The 19,409-nt window shown below is 32.5% G+C and overlaps 1 protein-coding gene across 3 annotated transcripts in view; it reads left to right on the forward strand.

Moving 5' to 3' along the window:
• The window catches only part of LOC149086471 (calcitonin gene-related peptide type 1 receptor-like), a 132,212-nt gene that overhangs the window by 111,853 nt on the left and 950 nt on the right, over positions 1-19,409 (forward strand). For 2 of the 3 annotated variants that reach the window (XM_089255752.1, XM_089255741.1), the window contains exons 9-14: positions 2,876-3,026; positions 4,658-4,718; positions 4,818-4,884; positions 6,121-6,206; positions 6,590-6,728; positions 10,344-10,385. In XM_089255752.1, the coding sequence (XP_089111878.1) occupies positions 2,876-3,026; positions 4,658-4,718; positions 4,818-4,884; positions 6,121-6,206; positions 6,590-6,728; positions 10,344-10,385 (546 nt within the window). Of the gene's footprint in view, positions 1-2,875; positions 3,027-4,657; positions 4,719-4,817; positions 4,885-6,120; positions 6,207-6,589; positions 6,729-10,343; positions 10,386-16,341; positions 16,525-19,409 lie in introns of all 3 variants that reach the window. The other variant, XR_016196105.1, reaches the window with a different exon arrangement.

Here is a 19,409-nt window from a genome sequence, read left to right on the forward strand (position 1 = left end):
AGTTTCTTTTTTTTTCTGTAATCAATTACACGTGTAATAATGTCATAATTGTCTGTATTAATTAATTTTTTTTATAAACTATCTTTTATACTTATTATTCAATTCTTTTCTTCGACTACTGTTGAATATTTATGTAATTTTGTCGTTTTTTTAAATAAATTCAAAAACTAAACTACAAAAAAGAGGTTTTTTTTTTTAATTTTTTAAAATTTGGGAAAAAGTTTCGATGAATTATTCTTCACTTATTGATTCCAGCTGGTACAACAATATACAGGGTGTCCTGTAAGTCCTGATGCAACTTTTACTCATAAACCGTTCATGGTAGAGGAATAGGTTCCAATTTAAAAAATTCTCAAAATGTGTTTAAAAAAACACCCTGTATCAGTTTCGAGAATTAATATACAGTGTGCAATAAAATAAAAAAAATCTGAATTTTTATATGGACGCCGTGTCATAAAAACTCAATGAGAAAGTTGTTACCATGTCTCTTCTAAGGCCAAAAAAATCACGTTTCGTAGTGATATATGTATTTGAATTCGCTAATACATTTGAATTCAAAAATTGGAGAAAAGTTGTGAAAGAACTGCATAAACTAACGGACAAAACTCCTTTTCCTCATTTATGCTGTTTGTTCCCAACTTTTCTCCAATTTTGAATTCAAATGTCTCAGCGAATATTGCACTTGGAAACGTGCAATTTTTTTGTTGGCCTTAGAAGAGCAGGGCATCCACATAAAAATTTGGATTTTTAATTTTGTGACATATCGTATTTTCACTCCCAAAACTGGCGCGGGGAGATTTTTTAGCACATTTTAAGACTTTTTTAATTGGAACCATACCTCTACGATAAACGGTTGATGAGATAAAGGCCGAGTTAGGACTTACAGGAGACTGTATATAAATGTTTTTTCGGCTCTTGATTAAACTTTCTGACGTTTTTCCTGAGTCATGGCCTCAACGACACCATCAAATCTAAGCGCATCGTGCTAATAACACGAGGTATAATAATGTAAATTAAAATTTTGGGTATTTTATGGTGTTCCCCCCCCCCTTTTTTTTTGTCAATCGAAATGGAAAATAAGTACGAACGATAATCGAAATAGAAACTTTTGCGACGCGAATTTTCATGTGATACATTTTTGCAAGTGAAAGTTAAAAGATAGGAATGTAAAAATGTCTGTATAATATATAGTATATATATATAAACAAAAAACAATATATATATATATATTCTTTTTTGTTTTTTTTTAAGAAATGACAAATTTTGAATTATCATCATTTCAATTTTCCTGAATAATAAATCAGTCAACATGTAATTTTTTTCTATCTCGCACCCCCAAAAATGCTCTTCCGTGGCCCCCAAGAACCACTGATCTATATAATCTCTCCGGGACATTTGTCCTTCGAGAAAGCCTAAATGGTTTTTGTGTGTTACCTTTGCAGCAGCATGGTTTTTATTTTGATACAACATAAAATACTATGAGTTTAGGACAGGAAATGATGGTTACGTAAAGCGTCCATCATATAAATATTGTCATTTACATATAAATTGAAAAGATGAAATTGACTTCAAAACTGTAAATTGTTAAGCGATATTAATAATGTTTATGATGATAAAGCTTTTATTAAAAAAGTTTCTGCGCGTATTTCAAAACCTTTAGCGTGCTTTTTCACCCTGCATACTCGTTTCATGGTTATTGAGTAGTAAACAAAAATTATAAATGTTTTCTAGGTTCCCAATTTGTAAAGTTTAGTACGGCAGTAAACGCAGTTTACGGTAGTAAACTATTGGTAGTAACGTAGATTTCTAGGTGGTGCATGAGCGGATCACAGTTGTAACGGTAGTAATAAATGAAAAAGGCAACAAATTTTTAAGGTAAAGGAACACCTTAACATTCGAGCAACAATAAATACAAACAAACATATATGCACAATTATTATGCACAAACAAGCACATAACAATCTCTACGATCTCTTTTTGTTTGGGCTGTGCGAGCGAGACTGGAAAAATGATACTTATGAATACTTTTATTTTACTTTTCTAAGATCTAGTTTCGGAAATAGTGAAAAGAAAATAATAATTTCAAGCAGCGCTTTTTCTGAAAAGTTTTTCTATTGCATGCATAAAAAATTCAGTGTATCCAGTCCTCTATACTTGGTACATAAAAAAAATATTGCGTGACTATATGTTTTCCTTTTCAACAGAGAAAGCTTTGCATGATTTTATCGTATGTATGATTTTTCATAAGAAAATTGAGAAGAGCCATACGTGAAAAAAAAAAGACAGTGACAGATAAAAAAAACACGTTTTTTCGTACTCGGTCATTGCTGTCACCTGATTCTGAATAGTTTATAGCATTAGCGTTGGAATGTCGTGTTTTTCACATACACAGGTTTGCTTGCACAATTTCATAAGATGCTAACGTTGATGAATAAAGTGTTCGAAATTATGTAGGGAAAAAAAGCACGCTTACGTAGATTTAAATTTCCCCGTGAAATATATGTCGTGTACACCTGCATTGTTAGAAGCCTTATTTAAGACAATTGGGAAAAAGAGTTCTTCGCTCCGAGGTGTGAAAAATTTTCAATTTTCGAAGAAGTCGTTCAGCATACACAATTACATATATGCGACGAGTCATTTGACAAACCTATATAGAATGCAGATGAATAAATTTCATTTGAAGTAATTACTTTCGGTATTGGAATCACATGATAAAGAGCTTTAAATGTTTTAACCCCCTCCCTCCCTTCCCGCAGATTTGTCGAAATTAGCTAAATCGTTTATATGAGTGAGTAAGCCGATATTGGCTATGATTTGGTTTTTTTCACACTCCATTTCTATACAAAGTATTGATTTTTCTAATCAACTATTTCAGCCCTGGTGCAAATTTCTGTTCATCTTAACAAAATACTTCAGGATGACTAATTATATGTGGATGTTCTGCGAAGGATACTACCTACACAAGTTGATAGCTGCAGCCTTCGCTGAGCAGAAGTCTCTCGCTGTATATTACGTTATTGGATGGCGTGAGTATTATTCGACCGTTTCGTTTTTCTTGTTGATTTGTGGACCGTAAACTTCTAAATGTTCTTTGAACGAAACGAAACATGACAATCCATACGAAAGTTATTATAGACATCTTTGTACAATATGTTTGTAGTGTCAATATTTATTTTGGTTATTTTTTTCCAATACCATTTCTTTATGTGCAGGGTAATATGAAAAACCATTTTATTTTTTCGATTACTCCAATTTAAATCATGATAGAAACCTGAAACCTGTATTTCTATAAAATTTGGATTCTTGTCGTTGCATTGACAAGTGTATTATCGTGTTTAAAAAAATGGTTGTTTCATGAGGGAAAAAAAAGCACTGCAAAAAAAAAAAAGTCGTAAAAATCGTCACAATAAAGTGCAACACTTGTGATGTACATTGAGCTTAGTTTAAATAATTAGGCCAGATTATTACTAAATAGAAATTGTTAAGACCAAATTAATAGGCCTTTATTTCAAATATTGAAAAACGAATCTTCTCATTTTTCGCAGCCGTGATGATAGCAATAACCAAGCGACACCCCATAGCATCATGGGGGCATTTTGATGTAGTTTATCACTGTTTCACTTGGGGAGGCCATACTTGAAGGCGGAGAAAACCCAGAAACCCAGTATTCCATAACACCGGCACTTCCCATATATGTATAGTACGGTATTTCTTTTTTCTTTTTTTTTGTCTTGTTTTTTTTTTCTTTAATATTTTTAAAACTCCAATGAGCAATTTGCCAGTTTTGGCTTTAGACCTCAAATTTTTATGAATAGCTTTTTCGCTACGTTAATTCCAAATGCGATATGTCGGTGCGGAGGTAAAAATGCATCGTCGTGCATTAAAAATTACATTACGCTTATTTTCGATTTCAAAACCCTTTTAGTACCATCGTGGAAATAACAGATGTTTTTCGTGAAATTTCTCAAGAATACAGATGTTTTCTCTAGTGTTAAATTCCTCGCTGTGATTTTCCTGTTTCACTTGAAATGGGATGATCATCTATAATTATACCATTCGTAGGAAACTGTGTGCTTCAAAATAGTATGAATTTATGTGGTTTTTTTTACCGACTTTGCATTTACCTAATTGCTCTTTTGTCATTCCCTCTTATCGTCCACGTCATTCAAGCTCATTGTACTTCATTTACTCTTTTATCCGTGGTTCGACTCTGTACCTGCGATGCATTTTATTTATCATACTTTTTGTCTCCATGCCGGTTATTCTAATTTATTCATTATTGTTTTTTTGTGTTTGTTCATGTATGTTGCTTTTTTCTCGTTCATAAATGAAATTTAAATTTAAATCACTCTGTCTGGGCATTTCATGTCTATTTTAAAGATATTTTTTTTTGCTAAATTTCAGGTAAACATGCATAATATAAATGCTTAATATTTAATTTATAGTCAGAAACTAAAAAAGTTTATAAGATTTCGCAGTAAATGGCAAAAAATCAAATTTAGCGGTAATAAATTACATACTGATACCTTGTTCCACTATTAACTCCATCATTTCTTCAACTATAAAGAAAGCGAGATAGATTGTAGTATTGTAGAAACATTGCATCTCTTACAGGTTTGATTACATGATTAAATTCAGTTTCTAACTCCTTTTACAGTTTTCCCAGTCTTGCCGGTGGGCGCATATGCGGCGCTGCGAATGACGCTTGCAGACGAAAAGTAAGTAAAACTGAGTGTATATCATCAATATTTCATTTTTGTTTTATAGGAAAATGTTTTTTCTCTTTAATTCAAGAAATGCTTTCAATTTTGCCGCAGGTGTTGGGCATTTCCTGCCGAGTTATACGAATGGATAATGAATGCTCCGAATTTGCTTAGCCTTGTGGTAAGTACAAGAAAAAATTCTGAAATTGAGTACTTGATGGCTTTTTTCCATCTCTTTGTCTTCGAAAAGAAGCTCAAGCTTAATTATCCCGAAAAAAAAAAATGCTTGATACCATGATGTAAAAGTGTGTCACGATCCCTGAAGTCGATTTTTCAAAGATGACTTTAAAAAATATTTCATTCAATTGCAGATCAAATGCAAAAAATATCAATCGGTAAATTTTTGTCCTTTCAAAATAGAAGAAAGAGGCAATGAATTATAGTGTGTAAATGTATAAAAGGAAAAAAACAACTTTAAACGGGATTTTCTCAGATTGCAGTTTTTGATCTCATCCGTAAGATTATTAAAACATACCGTTGGACTAAAAATTCTGAAATTTTTCAAAAATGTTTATTTGACATGTGTTAGTAAAATGGACCTCAGACTTGGCAAACTGAACAATGGAAAGCATTTTAAAAAATATTGAATTCAAATTTTTGAAATTTATATTTTTCAAACTTTAAAAATTCATAAAATTCTACCAAAGGGTCAGATATCCACGTTCGAAATTCATTTTATTAACACATGTTAGATAGACATTTTCTAAAAAATTTCAGAATTTTTAGTGCAGTAATTTCCTTATGTAACTTTACTGATGAGCCAAAAAACTGCAATCTGAGAAAATCGGGTTTTTTTTTCTTGTATGAATTTACACTATAATTCATTACTTCTTTAATTTTAAATTAAAAATTAACCGATTGACACGAAATTTTTCGCATTTGATTTGCAATTGAATTAAATATTTTCCTAAAGTCATTATTGAAAAATCGACTTCGGGGGTCGTGATACCCTTAACTTCAAATGAATTTGTGATAAATTAAAATTCGAATACGTAATCGTAGTGAACTGAATCGAATCATTAGTGATTTTGAGGGAAACTAAAACAATCATTTTGATTTGTCATGTTCCGTACCGCTGAAGATACGCAAATCATTAGGCAGCTAGAAAGAAATGAAAGCTATATATATATACCGACTAACAGACCAAACTTTTTGTCTACATTATTTCATTTGAATTCTGTAGCTATTCTATTTTTCGTGCGTTGATATTTATATCCCATTATTTAAACCGCTTCGGAAACACGCTCGGGATTTTACAAAATATCGAAAAATTTGATACACGGGACAAGAATATTTGTTCTGTATCTTCCAATTAATGTTTTGTTTATGTTTCCGTTATGCATTCTTATTTTTCCAGGTGAATCTCGCTTTCTTGTGTAATATAATTCGTGTTCTGGTTACAAAACTACGAGCAACGAATGCGAATGAGCCAAGTCAATACAGGTATACAGATGGCAAAAAAATGTATATACAGTAAAAGTCCGTTATAGCGAGTACGGATTATAACTAGAATCTTGATATAATAAGTGATTTGCGGGTGATTGTCAAAGATATAATGTTACATATAACATTCGCATATAACGAGAAGTTCGTTGCAACGATAATTTTCTTTGTGATTGTGAGCTGGCGTTATAACGGACTTCTACTGTACATAAACACAAGATGAAAGATAACTTTTTTTGCGCTCATTCCTTATTTTTCGAACAACAAATTCATTTATTTATTTACGTATTAAGATATAAATTTATTAGGAAACCGGAAACAATTATCGATTTCGTCTATTTTTATTCAGTTTCATGAATTTCTCATGTTTATCTCTCTCTTAGAAAAGCTGTGCGAGCGACATTGGTGTTAGTGCCCTTGTTCGGTTTGCATTTTTGTCTCGTCATATACCGGCCTCAAGCGGGGGAATGTGGAGTAACGGAGTTTTATACATACTTCAACCACGCGATGGATGGGCTGCAAGTAAGACTGGGTTGCTACTATTCTTTCCTTATGGAATTCTAATTAATTCGGCTATTTTTTTATAGCAAAAAGAAGGGAAAAAAATTAGATGATTAATGTGACAGTTATGAGTAATTTTTATCTCTATTAAATATACGTGTACTTATAGTATAGCACACACACGCAATGAAACGTTTTTTAGTCACCGGAGGCTTCTTCGGGTGTCTTCGGAACATTGTCGTTAATAAAGCGCTGTTCTGTTCGTAATGGGCTTTGTTCACACATGCTTCTATTTTTGCTACTTTCTGATTGAGGGTGTCGACTTGTGTCTCAAATTCAGAACTTTTTCAAATTCAGAGGGAAAAATTATTTTTTTTCGCTTTTAATATAGACATGTTTGCTAAAATATGACATGTCTCAGCATTTTTCTGAAAAAACAAAATTTCCAGCTCTCCACCCCCCCCCCCCCCCCCACATTATTCATTTTGTTTCAAGTCACGGGGCAGAAGTGCTCCACGTCATATTGTTTGCAATGAATTTAAAACACTTTATAATATGACATAAGATTAAAGAGAAAAGAATTAAAAACATCGAAATCTATGCAACGTTTAAGGAAAAAACTCATAAAAGTAATCTTTTCCAACACAAAAAAATCTATCAGCAGAAACTTGATTTGTTCGAAAATGTACTTTATCAAAAATTATTGTATTTGCTAGCGCTTAATTAAATTCGCCCTCGCATGAAATAACCCCCTTTTTTAAATGTCTACATTTGTAACATTTTTGTAATCCTAAAATCCTTGAAAGGATATTGCCGTTGCGTGTTTTTAGGCCATTTTTTCCAGGTGGGGAGTCCTCATAAACCGAAAAATAATAACGGATATGCCTGTATATATACTGAATTTTTCAAAAGTTCCCTCCATAACGAAAGTGAAGTGCTTTACGTTATGGTCACATTAGCATGAATTTCGCGTTTATGATGTAACCATAAATTTCGCGTTTATGATGTAACCATAACTGCTGTATAACATATGTTGTCTGAGAAATATATATATATATATATTGCAAGATTCATACTGAATCGCACCTGTTCTGATACTTGCCAATACAAATTGGTCATTAAATCACAATCTTAACAGTTTTACTTTCAAGAAGAAAAATTCTGTATTTCACCCTTTGACGGTTCTTCAGTTACAAAGCCCGTAACTTCCCTTACATACGTTGTTGGATGTTGGCATTTTGAAGTGTAAAGGCTGTATAACTGCTCTACGATTACCAGATGACAGCGTGAGTGTTGGACAAATAGTTTATTTTTGAATATATTTCGCCTCTGTGAAAGTGTTTACGGCATTACACTTTTGTGCGTGATGCAGTATACATTACATTATACACTAGCTTACCCGTCACGCGTTGTTGCGATCTCAGAAGAAAGAAAATTCAAGGAAATGAAGGAAAAGAAAAAAAAATTAAAAAAAAAACAAACCTATGTCAGAAACCTTCACGGGAGTGTACTCAACAACTTGCCAAAGTTTCATGGCGATCGGATGAATGGTGCAGTAATGCGTAAAGGACAAACAGACAGACAGACATTCGTTTTTATATATATAGATTACTTTTACAAAATGTTCCCTAACAAATGTATAAAAAAAATTATGTCCTTCTTTGCGGTAAAATAAATAAATATTCATTATTATGTAAGCCAATTCAACATATTTGAATTGTTTTTTTTAATGGGCGTATAGGCTCATGAAATTTTTAAGTACTGGATTAATTAATTCGTTGGATACTACTTTTCTGGGGGGGGGGGGGGAATATATTTTTTTTTGTTTTTAGGCTTCCATAAGAACTAAAATGACTTACCAAAAAATTTACTGACAATTATTTCATTTTTTCATAATGTGGTAGTGAAAGGGCTGAAGCACATTGAATAACACTCATCTTTTTTGAGAAAGTTTTTATGCAATAAATTATTCAAAAGTTTTTACATCTTTTTATGAGTTTTAAAAAATAAATCTGGTGCATCCCCAATCAGATGCCTTAGAAATAGTCTCTTTCAGATCCGTCGCGAACCGTCGAGATAAATGAGAGATGAAGATATTTATATTACATGCACGGCGAACGTGACCATAACGTCGCATCGTTTGAAATTTATGTCCATTGAATACGAGTGATGATACGATGTTTTGAATCGTGTTCCTCGTGTATTTTGTACGTAATATCTTCTATCCCCGGAGACTTGTGAAGCCCGAATCTCTTCCTTTTTATTGTGGAAATTCCGAGATCGAAATTTCCAGGAAAAACATTTGAGTCGGGTTTCCATTTCCTTTCGCGAAGCATCTTCTCTATGTTATGCTCTGGGATTTGAGTCACTATAATATAGCATCCAAGTAGCCCCTATCAAAATAAACAGAAAATGTTCATTTTTGAATATCATTGGTAACTGAATATCATATATGAATGAATATACCTAACTGCTGTTACTGCATCTTTTCAGTTTTTGAATCAGCAGTGTGTCAACTGTTTTCCGAATTATATTGTTGATATCTAGGGATATGTAATTTTCGTATTCGTGAAAGAGATGCGATATAAATGCGAAATTTTCCATTTTTGGTGATTAAATTTTATTTTTAACACTTTTTCACGAACTCTCGGTAATTTACACTTTTTGAAGCGAAAGTAGGTATTATGTAATTTGGCTGAACACTTAAATTCAAGAACTTCCAGTTAAATACAGTACTTTAATACTCGGCTCCCCATAATTAAATAATAACCTCTTCGCTCCAGAGGCAGACATGTGAGTACCTCATTTTTAACGGTTATAAATGGTTTTTAATGATTCTTCTAGTTCACCTAAGGTACACGTGTGTACCTAACTCAAATGGTCCTGGTAAATATATCGACCTAAATTAATTAATTAATTAAAGGACATTTTGACATACAATAAACGCAAATGAAGCGAAATATATTTTTGTCACTTTTGGCACAAGTGTGAAAAAGATAAATTTTGTCGTTAGATCCAAATTAAAAGAAAACTTTTAGTTAGTTTTGCGAATGAATGCAAAACTTTTGATTTGAGAAATATTTTTGCGAATGGATAAAACATTTTTATTTGCATTTTTTTTTCTCGAAAGAATACAATATTTTTTATTTCTTTGCGGATAAAAGCAAAATTCTTAACTTGAAAACTTTCATTTTTGCAAATAAATACGAAGTTTCCGATTTGTGAAATTTACGTATCTCTACTAATAGCTCATCCGTATGTATGTTTAATTTTCATTGCTCTCGGCGCAAACTGTGTCGACGTATTTTAAGATAACTTCTTCAAAATTAGACGAAAAATTTTAACCACAGTAATTGCAAGGTGGAAATGCTCAGAATATGAGACCTACGAGATTGTGCATGATTTTTATTTGTTAGTTAAGTAGGTAAATAAACATTAATTTTGTAGGGGAAAATAGAGGGAAAAGCGTTTCGTTACGTCATCATTCGACAGTAAATATTTATGTTTGATCCGACTGCATATATATCTTTTAAGAGGTCGAGTGCAAATATTAGAGTTCCGTTAAAAAAAATTATGTATTTCAGATGATTTTTACAGTAACGTCATTGATCTCAATTTTTTCGTTTGTTCTTGTAGGGCTTTTTGGTGGCTCTAATCTTCTGCTACATGAATGGAGAAGTAAGTCATCTATTTTTTAATTAATTTTAATTGCATATGTGTTAATGCGTATCAACGTATTTATTGTGGAATAAGACACGCAATGCACACACACCATTCTTCTAGAACAATATATCATTACATTTGAAATTGAGGAGTCAATATTTCTCCGTACACAACAAATATTAACAGAAATTCGGATCAAGCTTATTTGAATAACCGTGTATTCACTCATACAATAAATTCCTATCACACTGAAAATACTTTGTTTTCAACCAGATATTCAATTTCTAATTCCATTTCATGAGTAGAGAGAATAGAATGTCTGGATTAATATTTCGAACTTATGGGGATATAAAAATTAAACTTCGTGCATCTTGACGTTTATCACGCTGTCATATCACTATATACAGGGTGCAGAGGTAAAAGGGCGTATGGTATTTTAATGGCGAACCGTTGATCTTAAAGGCATACTTCCAATTAGAAAAAGTATCCAAATAACGTGTAAAACTCAGATACGTCATTTATGTTGCAAGGGGTTGTAAACTTATCAAAATAAAAAAAAAAGTGTTAACTTTTTATACTTTTTATAAAGAAAAATCCACGTTTCTAAGCACAATAATCGCTTAGATATTCTAATTCGAAAAAGGAAGGAAAGATGGGAGGAACAGCGTTAAATGCGGATAAAACGGTTTAATCGTATTTAACACTGTTTTCCCTCAACTTTCCTCCCTTTTTTCGAATTAGAATATCTAAGTGAGTATTGCACTTAGAAACGTAGAATTTTTGTTTGGTGGCATCAGGATAGACAGGACAACAACTTTGTAATTGGGTTCTTGAAAACAGGGTGTCCAGTGCTTCAGACAGTAAACATTTTTATTTTTAAAAGTATACAATCCCTTGCAACATGAATGACATATCTGAGTACTACACGTTATTTAGATAAATTTTTCTCATTGGAAGTATGTTTCTAGGATGAACGGTTTTCTAATAAAATACCTTACCCCTGTTTTCCCCATGTACCCTGTATAATTAGAACTGATCATTTGACAAGTGAGTTTTCCTAATTGAGGGTGAGTCTAAGTGGGTTGTTTATCGATGTTATTTGCGTTTCATGATTTCCCATGTGTTTGTAGAAATGTATCACCATCATTAAGGTGGAAATTTTGCTATCATTTCGATTTAGAACCCCCCCCCCCCAATATTAGAAACTCACGTGAAGAACTTGTCAGTAAATTAATGAGGCTTTTTTGGATCAAGTGACATTTTCGTCCTTCAACATTGGTTTTGAGGGACGTACAAACCGTATACAAGGTAACCAACATGGCGACTTCCTTAAAAGCTCATGCAAGAAGAGGAGAAAAAAAAAAACAAATGAGTGGATTTTTGGAATGAAACTTTTTTAGGGACATAGTAGTGAAATTTTATGACAGAAGAGACAGCCGTCACAGAAAGTGAAAAGCTTTCTTTTTCCTCAAAACGAGTTCCGAAGAAAAACTAATGTGTGATAAAGATCCGTCAAGCAGATAAGTTGGTAGTGGTAGGGGAGGGATGTTAATAAAGGCTCGGCAGTGTAAGAAAACAAAGTTGGAGGGGGGCGTGTAGTAATAGAGTCCAACCTACGCTACCCAAAGTAACGTGCACTCGGAGTTTCGCCATTTTTTTATGAAAAATTCACATTTCTCTCAAATTCAAGTTTAATCACAGGATAATTGCTGAATATATTATTGGTAGCGATCATTGAGTTATAAGCATCTGTTTCACGTGGAATTCACGTTTACAGAAGTGGTAAAAATATTTAAACAACAAATCGATGAAAATAGAAAATAATTTAAGGAGTAACTCCAGAACTTACTGAAAGTGATAATTCGGCATTTATTTTAAATCCAAAATTGATGGAAAATTATAGGGAATGAAATAATGCAGTTAACAAAAGTTGTTTTAATAGCATGTGATTGCCAACGCTGAATTTTTTTGTAGTTTGACTCTGGACAGATCACCATACATCTCTTCGGTCTATTATGTATATCTGCATTGAGATTTTCTCCCCATGCCATTGTGTTTGTTTTTCCCTATTCATGTTTTATCTTCCCCCACCGAAAAACAATCTTCCATCATTTCGTAACTTTTTTTCGAAAGTTCGTGCGAGTTCCAAGGACATTAAACGTCCGTTTAACCTGTAAATGATGCAATATTAGAAATCAAAAGTTTTATATCTCATTTCAGCTAGCACAAGCAAACTAGTTAAGAAGATATTTGTTGGATTTAACACACATTTAACAACTTAGAAGTTTCACTTCTATCGCGTGAGATTTTCACACTTTTTTTTCCCCGTCTAAGATAGACGTGCGGCGAACGGGTAGCGCATGCGCAGCTACAGACGCTTTATATTTCGAATAAATTTTCAAATTTTAATGATATCGACCTGCGTGTTTTTAAAAAAAATGCTTCGATTGAAGTTGTGAATTTTCTTTTATGGAATTTGTAAGCCATTTGATTTTTTTTAAATTTAAATTCGTAAATTGATGTAGTTAATACATTTAAATAGGTAATATATAGAGACGTGCATTTTCGATTTTATTCTTGACAGAATATAGATTAAAGGTAGAAATCAAAATTGTCGTATGTATATTCTATTCAAAAATAGGTCCTGCTTATCATTTTCTATTTTTTTCTCGGTGTTTCATCTACTTTATAGTTATATTTTTATTTATATGTTGAATTTTTTTAATATTATTTTATTTTATTACAATAATTCAATTCTTTAAATTATTGACGTGGTAGAAAGAGCTATTAAGCTTCCTCATTTTGACAGCGGAATCAGCGGTCTTGGCATTTTTAACAACCGTTTGAATTGAAGCGGTTTCCTATCTCGGAAATTTGCTTCTCCTTAAAGACGTAAGATTTTCTATTTCGAAAGTGGTTCACAATCATTTCATAACGTTAGCGACAAAAATTCAATTAGATGACATTCTTAATTTTGCTTTAATGCATTTGTAAAGGAAAACTAACTGATCGAAATTTTTGCATCGATCGAAAGCAAACATTCATTGCCGTTTTGAACATGATTTTCTCTTGGATCAAAAACGAAAGATTTGGTCGAATCGAGTAAATGTAGTTTTAAAGTGACACGAATCATTCTAACAAATCAGAAAAATTAATTTATACAGTTTCTATAATTTATTCAAAGCAGCAAAGTGACTGATATGAATGTTTTTTGATCTCATAATTTATTTTTATTTATTTATTTTTTAATTATAACATACAAACATATATACAAGCATATACATAAACACATTCAACATACACTTTTGACCTCAAGGGACATACCTGTCCTTCCAGTAGGTCTACAAGGGTTTCTCCGTGGATTATTTTTCTTAGCAACAGCCTATTATGGTTTAGGTCGGTTTATAATTGTTCAATATAAAGCTTTTTTTTTGTATTTATGTAACAAAGAAATTTTACATACAGATGGATTGTATCATGTAGTTGTATTATTGTTGTAATATAGATTCTCGGCTGATATTCATATAAAACGTGAATATATTGTTATTAGATCTTATGTCATTATTTGTATGATTGATTGTATTGTATAGATTCATTATTTTTGGAGCGGTGTATCTATAACTCTTTTGAAATAACGTTTTATTTGTTTTCGGCACTTTATATATATGTTATTTAATCTAGATGACGTACTATTTTGTTTCATTTCTAACCAATTATTGTTTAAGAATGAAAATTTTATTAGTCTCTTGTATTCGGTTTGTTTAAATTAAAAATTATTTTAGTCAAAAATTATCTAAAACTCCAATGGTTTCGTTTTCAAAAAGTTTTCTTCAGTTCATTACACGTATGTTAACGAATACATATGCATAATGACACAAAACATTGAATACAGTCGACGCCCATTATAACGATCGTCAGAAAAGTACGTTAAAGCGGGTGATCATTATATCTATAGGGAAACGTATAGGTTGGTTGTAATATGGAAACATTTAGGACTTATCCTACATGTCGTTGTAATGGAATTTGTAGCTATAACTTGGGGCCGTTATAACAAGTGTTGACTGTATAATGAATTCATCTAATGAATTTAGCTTTGAAAAATATCAGTTCAATATCCGTTATGGTCTTTAATTTCTTATTTGTAGAGATTGAAAATTCGTCGATCCCTATATGATATAATGATATGACCACAATATAAAAACAATTTTCTCTGACGGGAAAAATAGCTAGATATATAATGAAATGCTTCATAAACCTATTGTAAAAAGCTCATTTTGAAGTTTCTTGTTATTCCGTTCTGAAGTCAGAAATTCATGAAAAGTCAGAGCGAAGATAAGACTAGATAATGGAAATCGGAAGAGAACATTTTCCGAAACAGTTGTAATATGCGACGAAAATTTCTTCTTCGTGGTGTTTTTTTTTTTTTTTTTCCATTTTTAGTCAAATTCTTAAAAAAACAACACCCAAAACACAGCATTGAATTTTTATTCTTTAGAAATACTATGGAATTGTGTTCGGAAGCCTTTTACCGTTTTGGATCTTTCTTTTATGTGTTTTCTTTTCAAGTTTAAAATTTATTTATCGTATAATGTGTAAATGGATGTACGTTCAATATCTGAAATCTGCGAACGTTTGAAGTGACTGGTCATTTCGGAGAAAGAACAGAATTTGGACATGGGCCATTACGCGAATATAGAGACCTACTATTTAAAAAAAATAGTTTGATGCAAGATACGACTTCCAAATGATAGATTGCTATAAGTTTGACGATTTATGGAGTTTGTAAATCTGTTATACTATTTCAGCTTTTTCAGCAACTTTCTTCTACTATCCTAGTTTTATCCTTTCTTCTACTTACTAGTTTTTAATCTAAAATATTTTGAAAAGTGTGCAGTGAATATTCTTATTTCTTTTAGAAGTAACTTTCTCCCGGATGGTGCATCAGGAATTTACCACCATTGAATAAAATCACGTTAAAAGCGACTGCTGTGAATTAGCTAAAGTGGTTGATATTCTTTCTGTCGTTTTTCCCACCCTGTAAAACGCTATGCTAGCTTGATCATTTTTCTGTTAAAAGTGATAATTTTTTATTATTTATCAAATTTACCAATGACACTTGGATATTCATTATCACCGGTACAAGTGATAAATTTATCAAACTTATCGAGACGATTGTAAATTATGCATAATGACCGATTTATTTCACTTACAGTAACATGTATAGTTTAAGATTAGCTAGTATATGGATACATAACATTTTAAAACACATCCTTTATAGTTTCTTTCATGGGTATTCATTATAAGGAAATGATGATTATACAATTTGAAATTGCCGTGAAGATTGTTATTCGATAGTAATATTATTATTATTGAAACTAATCTTAAAAACTCTATGTGTAAAACTCGTTCCACAAGTACAAAAAGATTGAGAATCGTATAGTTCTCTTTCTCTCGCTTTATTTTCACGTGAAATATTAGTTTTGTGAAAAATGTTACTCTCCTCTGGATTGGTCCCTTACCGTTGAGAAATCATTGGTTTTAATAAAACAGTAATAAAAGATACCAAATAACGAATTATGATTCTCGAAATAATAAAAAGGGTCTGTATTTAGTATTGGGTGTTCACCTGTAGCTTAGTCCAGAAATCTGGAGTTATCTCCAGAAATTTTGGAAAGAGAAAGAAGCGAATTATATTGGGTATTTTAAGGGTTTTGTCGCGTCAGAAGTAGAATGGAATTATGAATTAGTCTCTGAAGATGCTCTTAAAAAGGAATTCGTAACTTACACCACTTGAGGAAAGTATCGAAATAAATTGGGTGCATAATAAAGGTCATTTAAAGAAAAAGCTAATTATTGTTATTTTCTTTTGAATTAACAAAGCGAGGTTTTGAATTTAACAAAAGCCCTTCCCTCTTTTTTTTCTCATTATCTTCTTTTTCTACACCTTTTATGTTTTGGTTCTCTTTGATAGATCCTGACTTTGTTTTGGCGGTCGTTTAGAAGATTTCAAACTAGACGAACTCTCCCGGCCCCGTCCATTCGACGTTCGACCCGATCGCAGATTGTCATGATCAACAAAGTTTAAACTCTCAAATTTAAATGCATTATGGGATGAAAGCCCCCCGTTCATGCATGCAACGGAGATATAGGAGAGGTTCGCTATTGATAATTTACTTACTCTCATTTTTTGTTTACTCTCCTACTTTACTGTTGATTTCTTTTTCTTCCTTTTTTTTATTCTTTTTCCTTAATTTACGTAGTTTATCGCTCTAGTTCCTAGGATAGTTTCATCTATTTTTTATAGGTGAGAACTGGACATTCACGAAAGCCATTCTATTACTGGTCAAATGCAACTTTTATGCTTGTATATATTCGGTTTTTGTTTAAATGAATCGAAACAAAATTCCCAACAAGTCCTAATTATAAGCAGCCGATGAAAAGAGCTTAAGAACCCGAACTAGCCGAGCAAGAGAACATCTCGTTGAAATCCTGATTATTATAATAAATTTCGTATTTTGAATTGTCAAATATGCACCAAAGTAGTGAGTCTCGATTTCATTACTACACCGCACCCCACCCAGTAAACTTCAATTCACAATGTCTCAATCCCAATAAACTGGAGGTTTTATTATCAGAAAGAGAGCCCCCCCCCCTTTCCCTAGTAATTAATATGCGGATGTCATACGAATGTTATGGAACATTCCCCAGCCAGCACCCTTGGTTAAAAAGCCCTGTGCTAAAGAGATCAAACATTCTCAAGGTAAAATTTATTTATGCACGTAGCTGCTCTTTTTTTCTATGTACGTGTATAAAATAAGGCGTATGAAAATGACTGGGACACGTTATTCCCCAGAAAAGTATTAGCCACGGATGTGATGGAAATCAATGTCAATATTATCACTTATCTCTAATATACCTGCTTTGAGAACACAATTCAGTAATATTCTAGTAAAAAATATTTTGTATTTGGGCAAGAATAACCAAATATGAAAATATGAATTTTCTCATCTCGTTGTATACCCGTTGCATTTCATGTAGCTCGTTGCATTTATATAACATGCCTGATGTTGCAGTTAAGGGAAAAGTTCGTTCTTCTTCCTGGGAGAAGGAGTGTTCAAGACGAAAAAAATTTTTAGACAAATTTTGAATTATTCAAATTCATTCACATCAGGAAGACCCCGATAACTAATTCCTAATCTTATGTCTAATCTCAAGAAATTGTCTTGGTTATTTGATATAAATTCTTGTATTGAACCTAAAAGCTTGGCTGGAACGATGCTTTTCCTGACAAGAAATTTTCTTCAAAATCACAAAATTCACTCGAGTTATGAAAATATTTCTGGTTTTTTATCCGCCAAGATTCAAATCAAATGAAATTTATCCATTTCATATAATATTTCATTTCCTTATACATATAGATAAATTAAAATGAATTTATGAGAAAAATATTTACCATGTAGAAGCAAATGCCTGAATAGACGACTCATGGTTAAGGAATTAGCTATCTCCCAACGATTAGAACGGGCATCCCAGAATATCGTATCATAAGGCATAAGCTTTCAGAAAACCATCTGGTTTTAGGCAACATAAAAAAAAAATATGTACAAGGTGCACTGCATAAAAACTTGGAGTAAAATCATTAAAAAAATGAAAAGAAATGTAGAAACAGCAAAAACCAATTTATATTTGTTTCAAAATAACTTCCCCCAGATGATATGCAATAGACCCAATGTTGAAACCACTTTTCAAAGCAAGTAAAGAGAAGGCTTTTTCTGAAAGCTGCTCTAGTGAACACTGCACAGCTGAAATTTCCACCAGTTTACGACGTTTTCTCGATGCGTGTTGTCACAAACTTACGTTAGACTGAAGCATAATACGCTTAAATGCAGCATTAAAATCATGCCACAACCCCCTTACAGTCCGGATCTTGCGTGTTTTTTGTCTGTTTCCGACGTCGAAAGAGAAGCTCCAAGGGAGAATTATTAGTTGTTTAATCTATGTATATGTTACGGTAAATGTGATAAATCGGCCATTATACACAATAACCGGTTATTATGCACACTTACCAATCATCTAGGTGATTTTGATACATATTTATCATTTTTACTGGCGAATACTCATAATACCAAAGCGTCGTTAACGATTATACCCCGATGTAATTATATACAAATATTCAAATACAAATGCAAATACAACGCCACAACAGGCAAATTGCCCAACGAGGTGGCTGACTTAAGAACATCATGGATCCCCGAGCCCCTACCTACTACTGCTACACCACACATGCCCCCCCCCCCGCGGAACCCCCCAACGAATCGGTACATGCGGGAATGTGCGTGTACGTGTAGTGCAACCTGACGTAAAGTTTGTTTCTGTGTAATGCTTGTTATGTGTAGTGCTGTCATCTGCCCCCAGTTTTACTAACTATGACTGAAGTGTTATGATTGAATGATTTACCGTTGTAGGACTGTTGCTCTCTGTGGCGAGACTTTTTAACGGGGAGATCGGCTCGCATTTGCACCTGATGAATGAATTATCATGCATAGTATATCATATAGTAGAATTTATCATGTTTACCAACGACGCGACGCTTGGGTACTATGCATAATCACCGATAAAAGTGATAAATTTATGTAAATTTATCAAGCTTACCAAAATGTTTGGTAAGTATGCATAAAAACTGCATTTATCACATTTACCGTAGCATATATATATGGTTCACTGAGACAGCTTCCAGAAAAAGACGTGGTCATTTGATCCTTTTTTTTACTTGCATTGAAAAGTAGTTTAAACTATGGGACTATTGCATATAATCTGAGGGAAGATACTTTGAAAGATATGAATAATTTTTTTTGCTGTACCTACATTTCTTGATTTTTTTTTATGATTTTACTCTTCGTCCTCGTGGAACGTACCCCTTGTATGTTTAAAACTCTGGTAGAGATTATCCCTTTTGTATAAGTGGGTAATCTGTCTGCTCATGGCACTCGATCAAACTCATTTACCTTATTTCTCGTGAAAGTTTTAACTTTTGTTTTA

The sequence above is a fragment of the Pholcus phalangioides genome, unplaced genomic scaffold (assembly GCF_987345545.1).
Source record: "Pholcus phalangioides strain wild (caught in Gottingen) unplaced genomic scaffold, Ppha-v1.0 ptg000004l_1, whole genome shotgun sequence".
NCBI lineage: Eukaryota > Metazoa > Arthropoda > Arachnida > Araneae > Pholcidae > Pholcus > Pholcus phalangioides.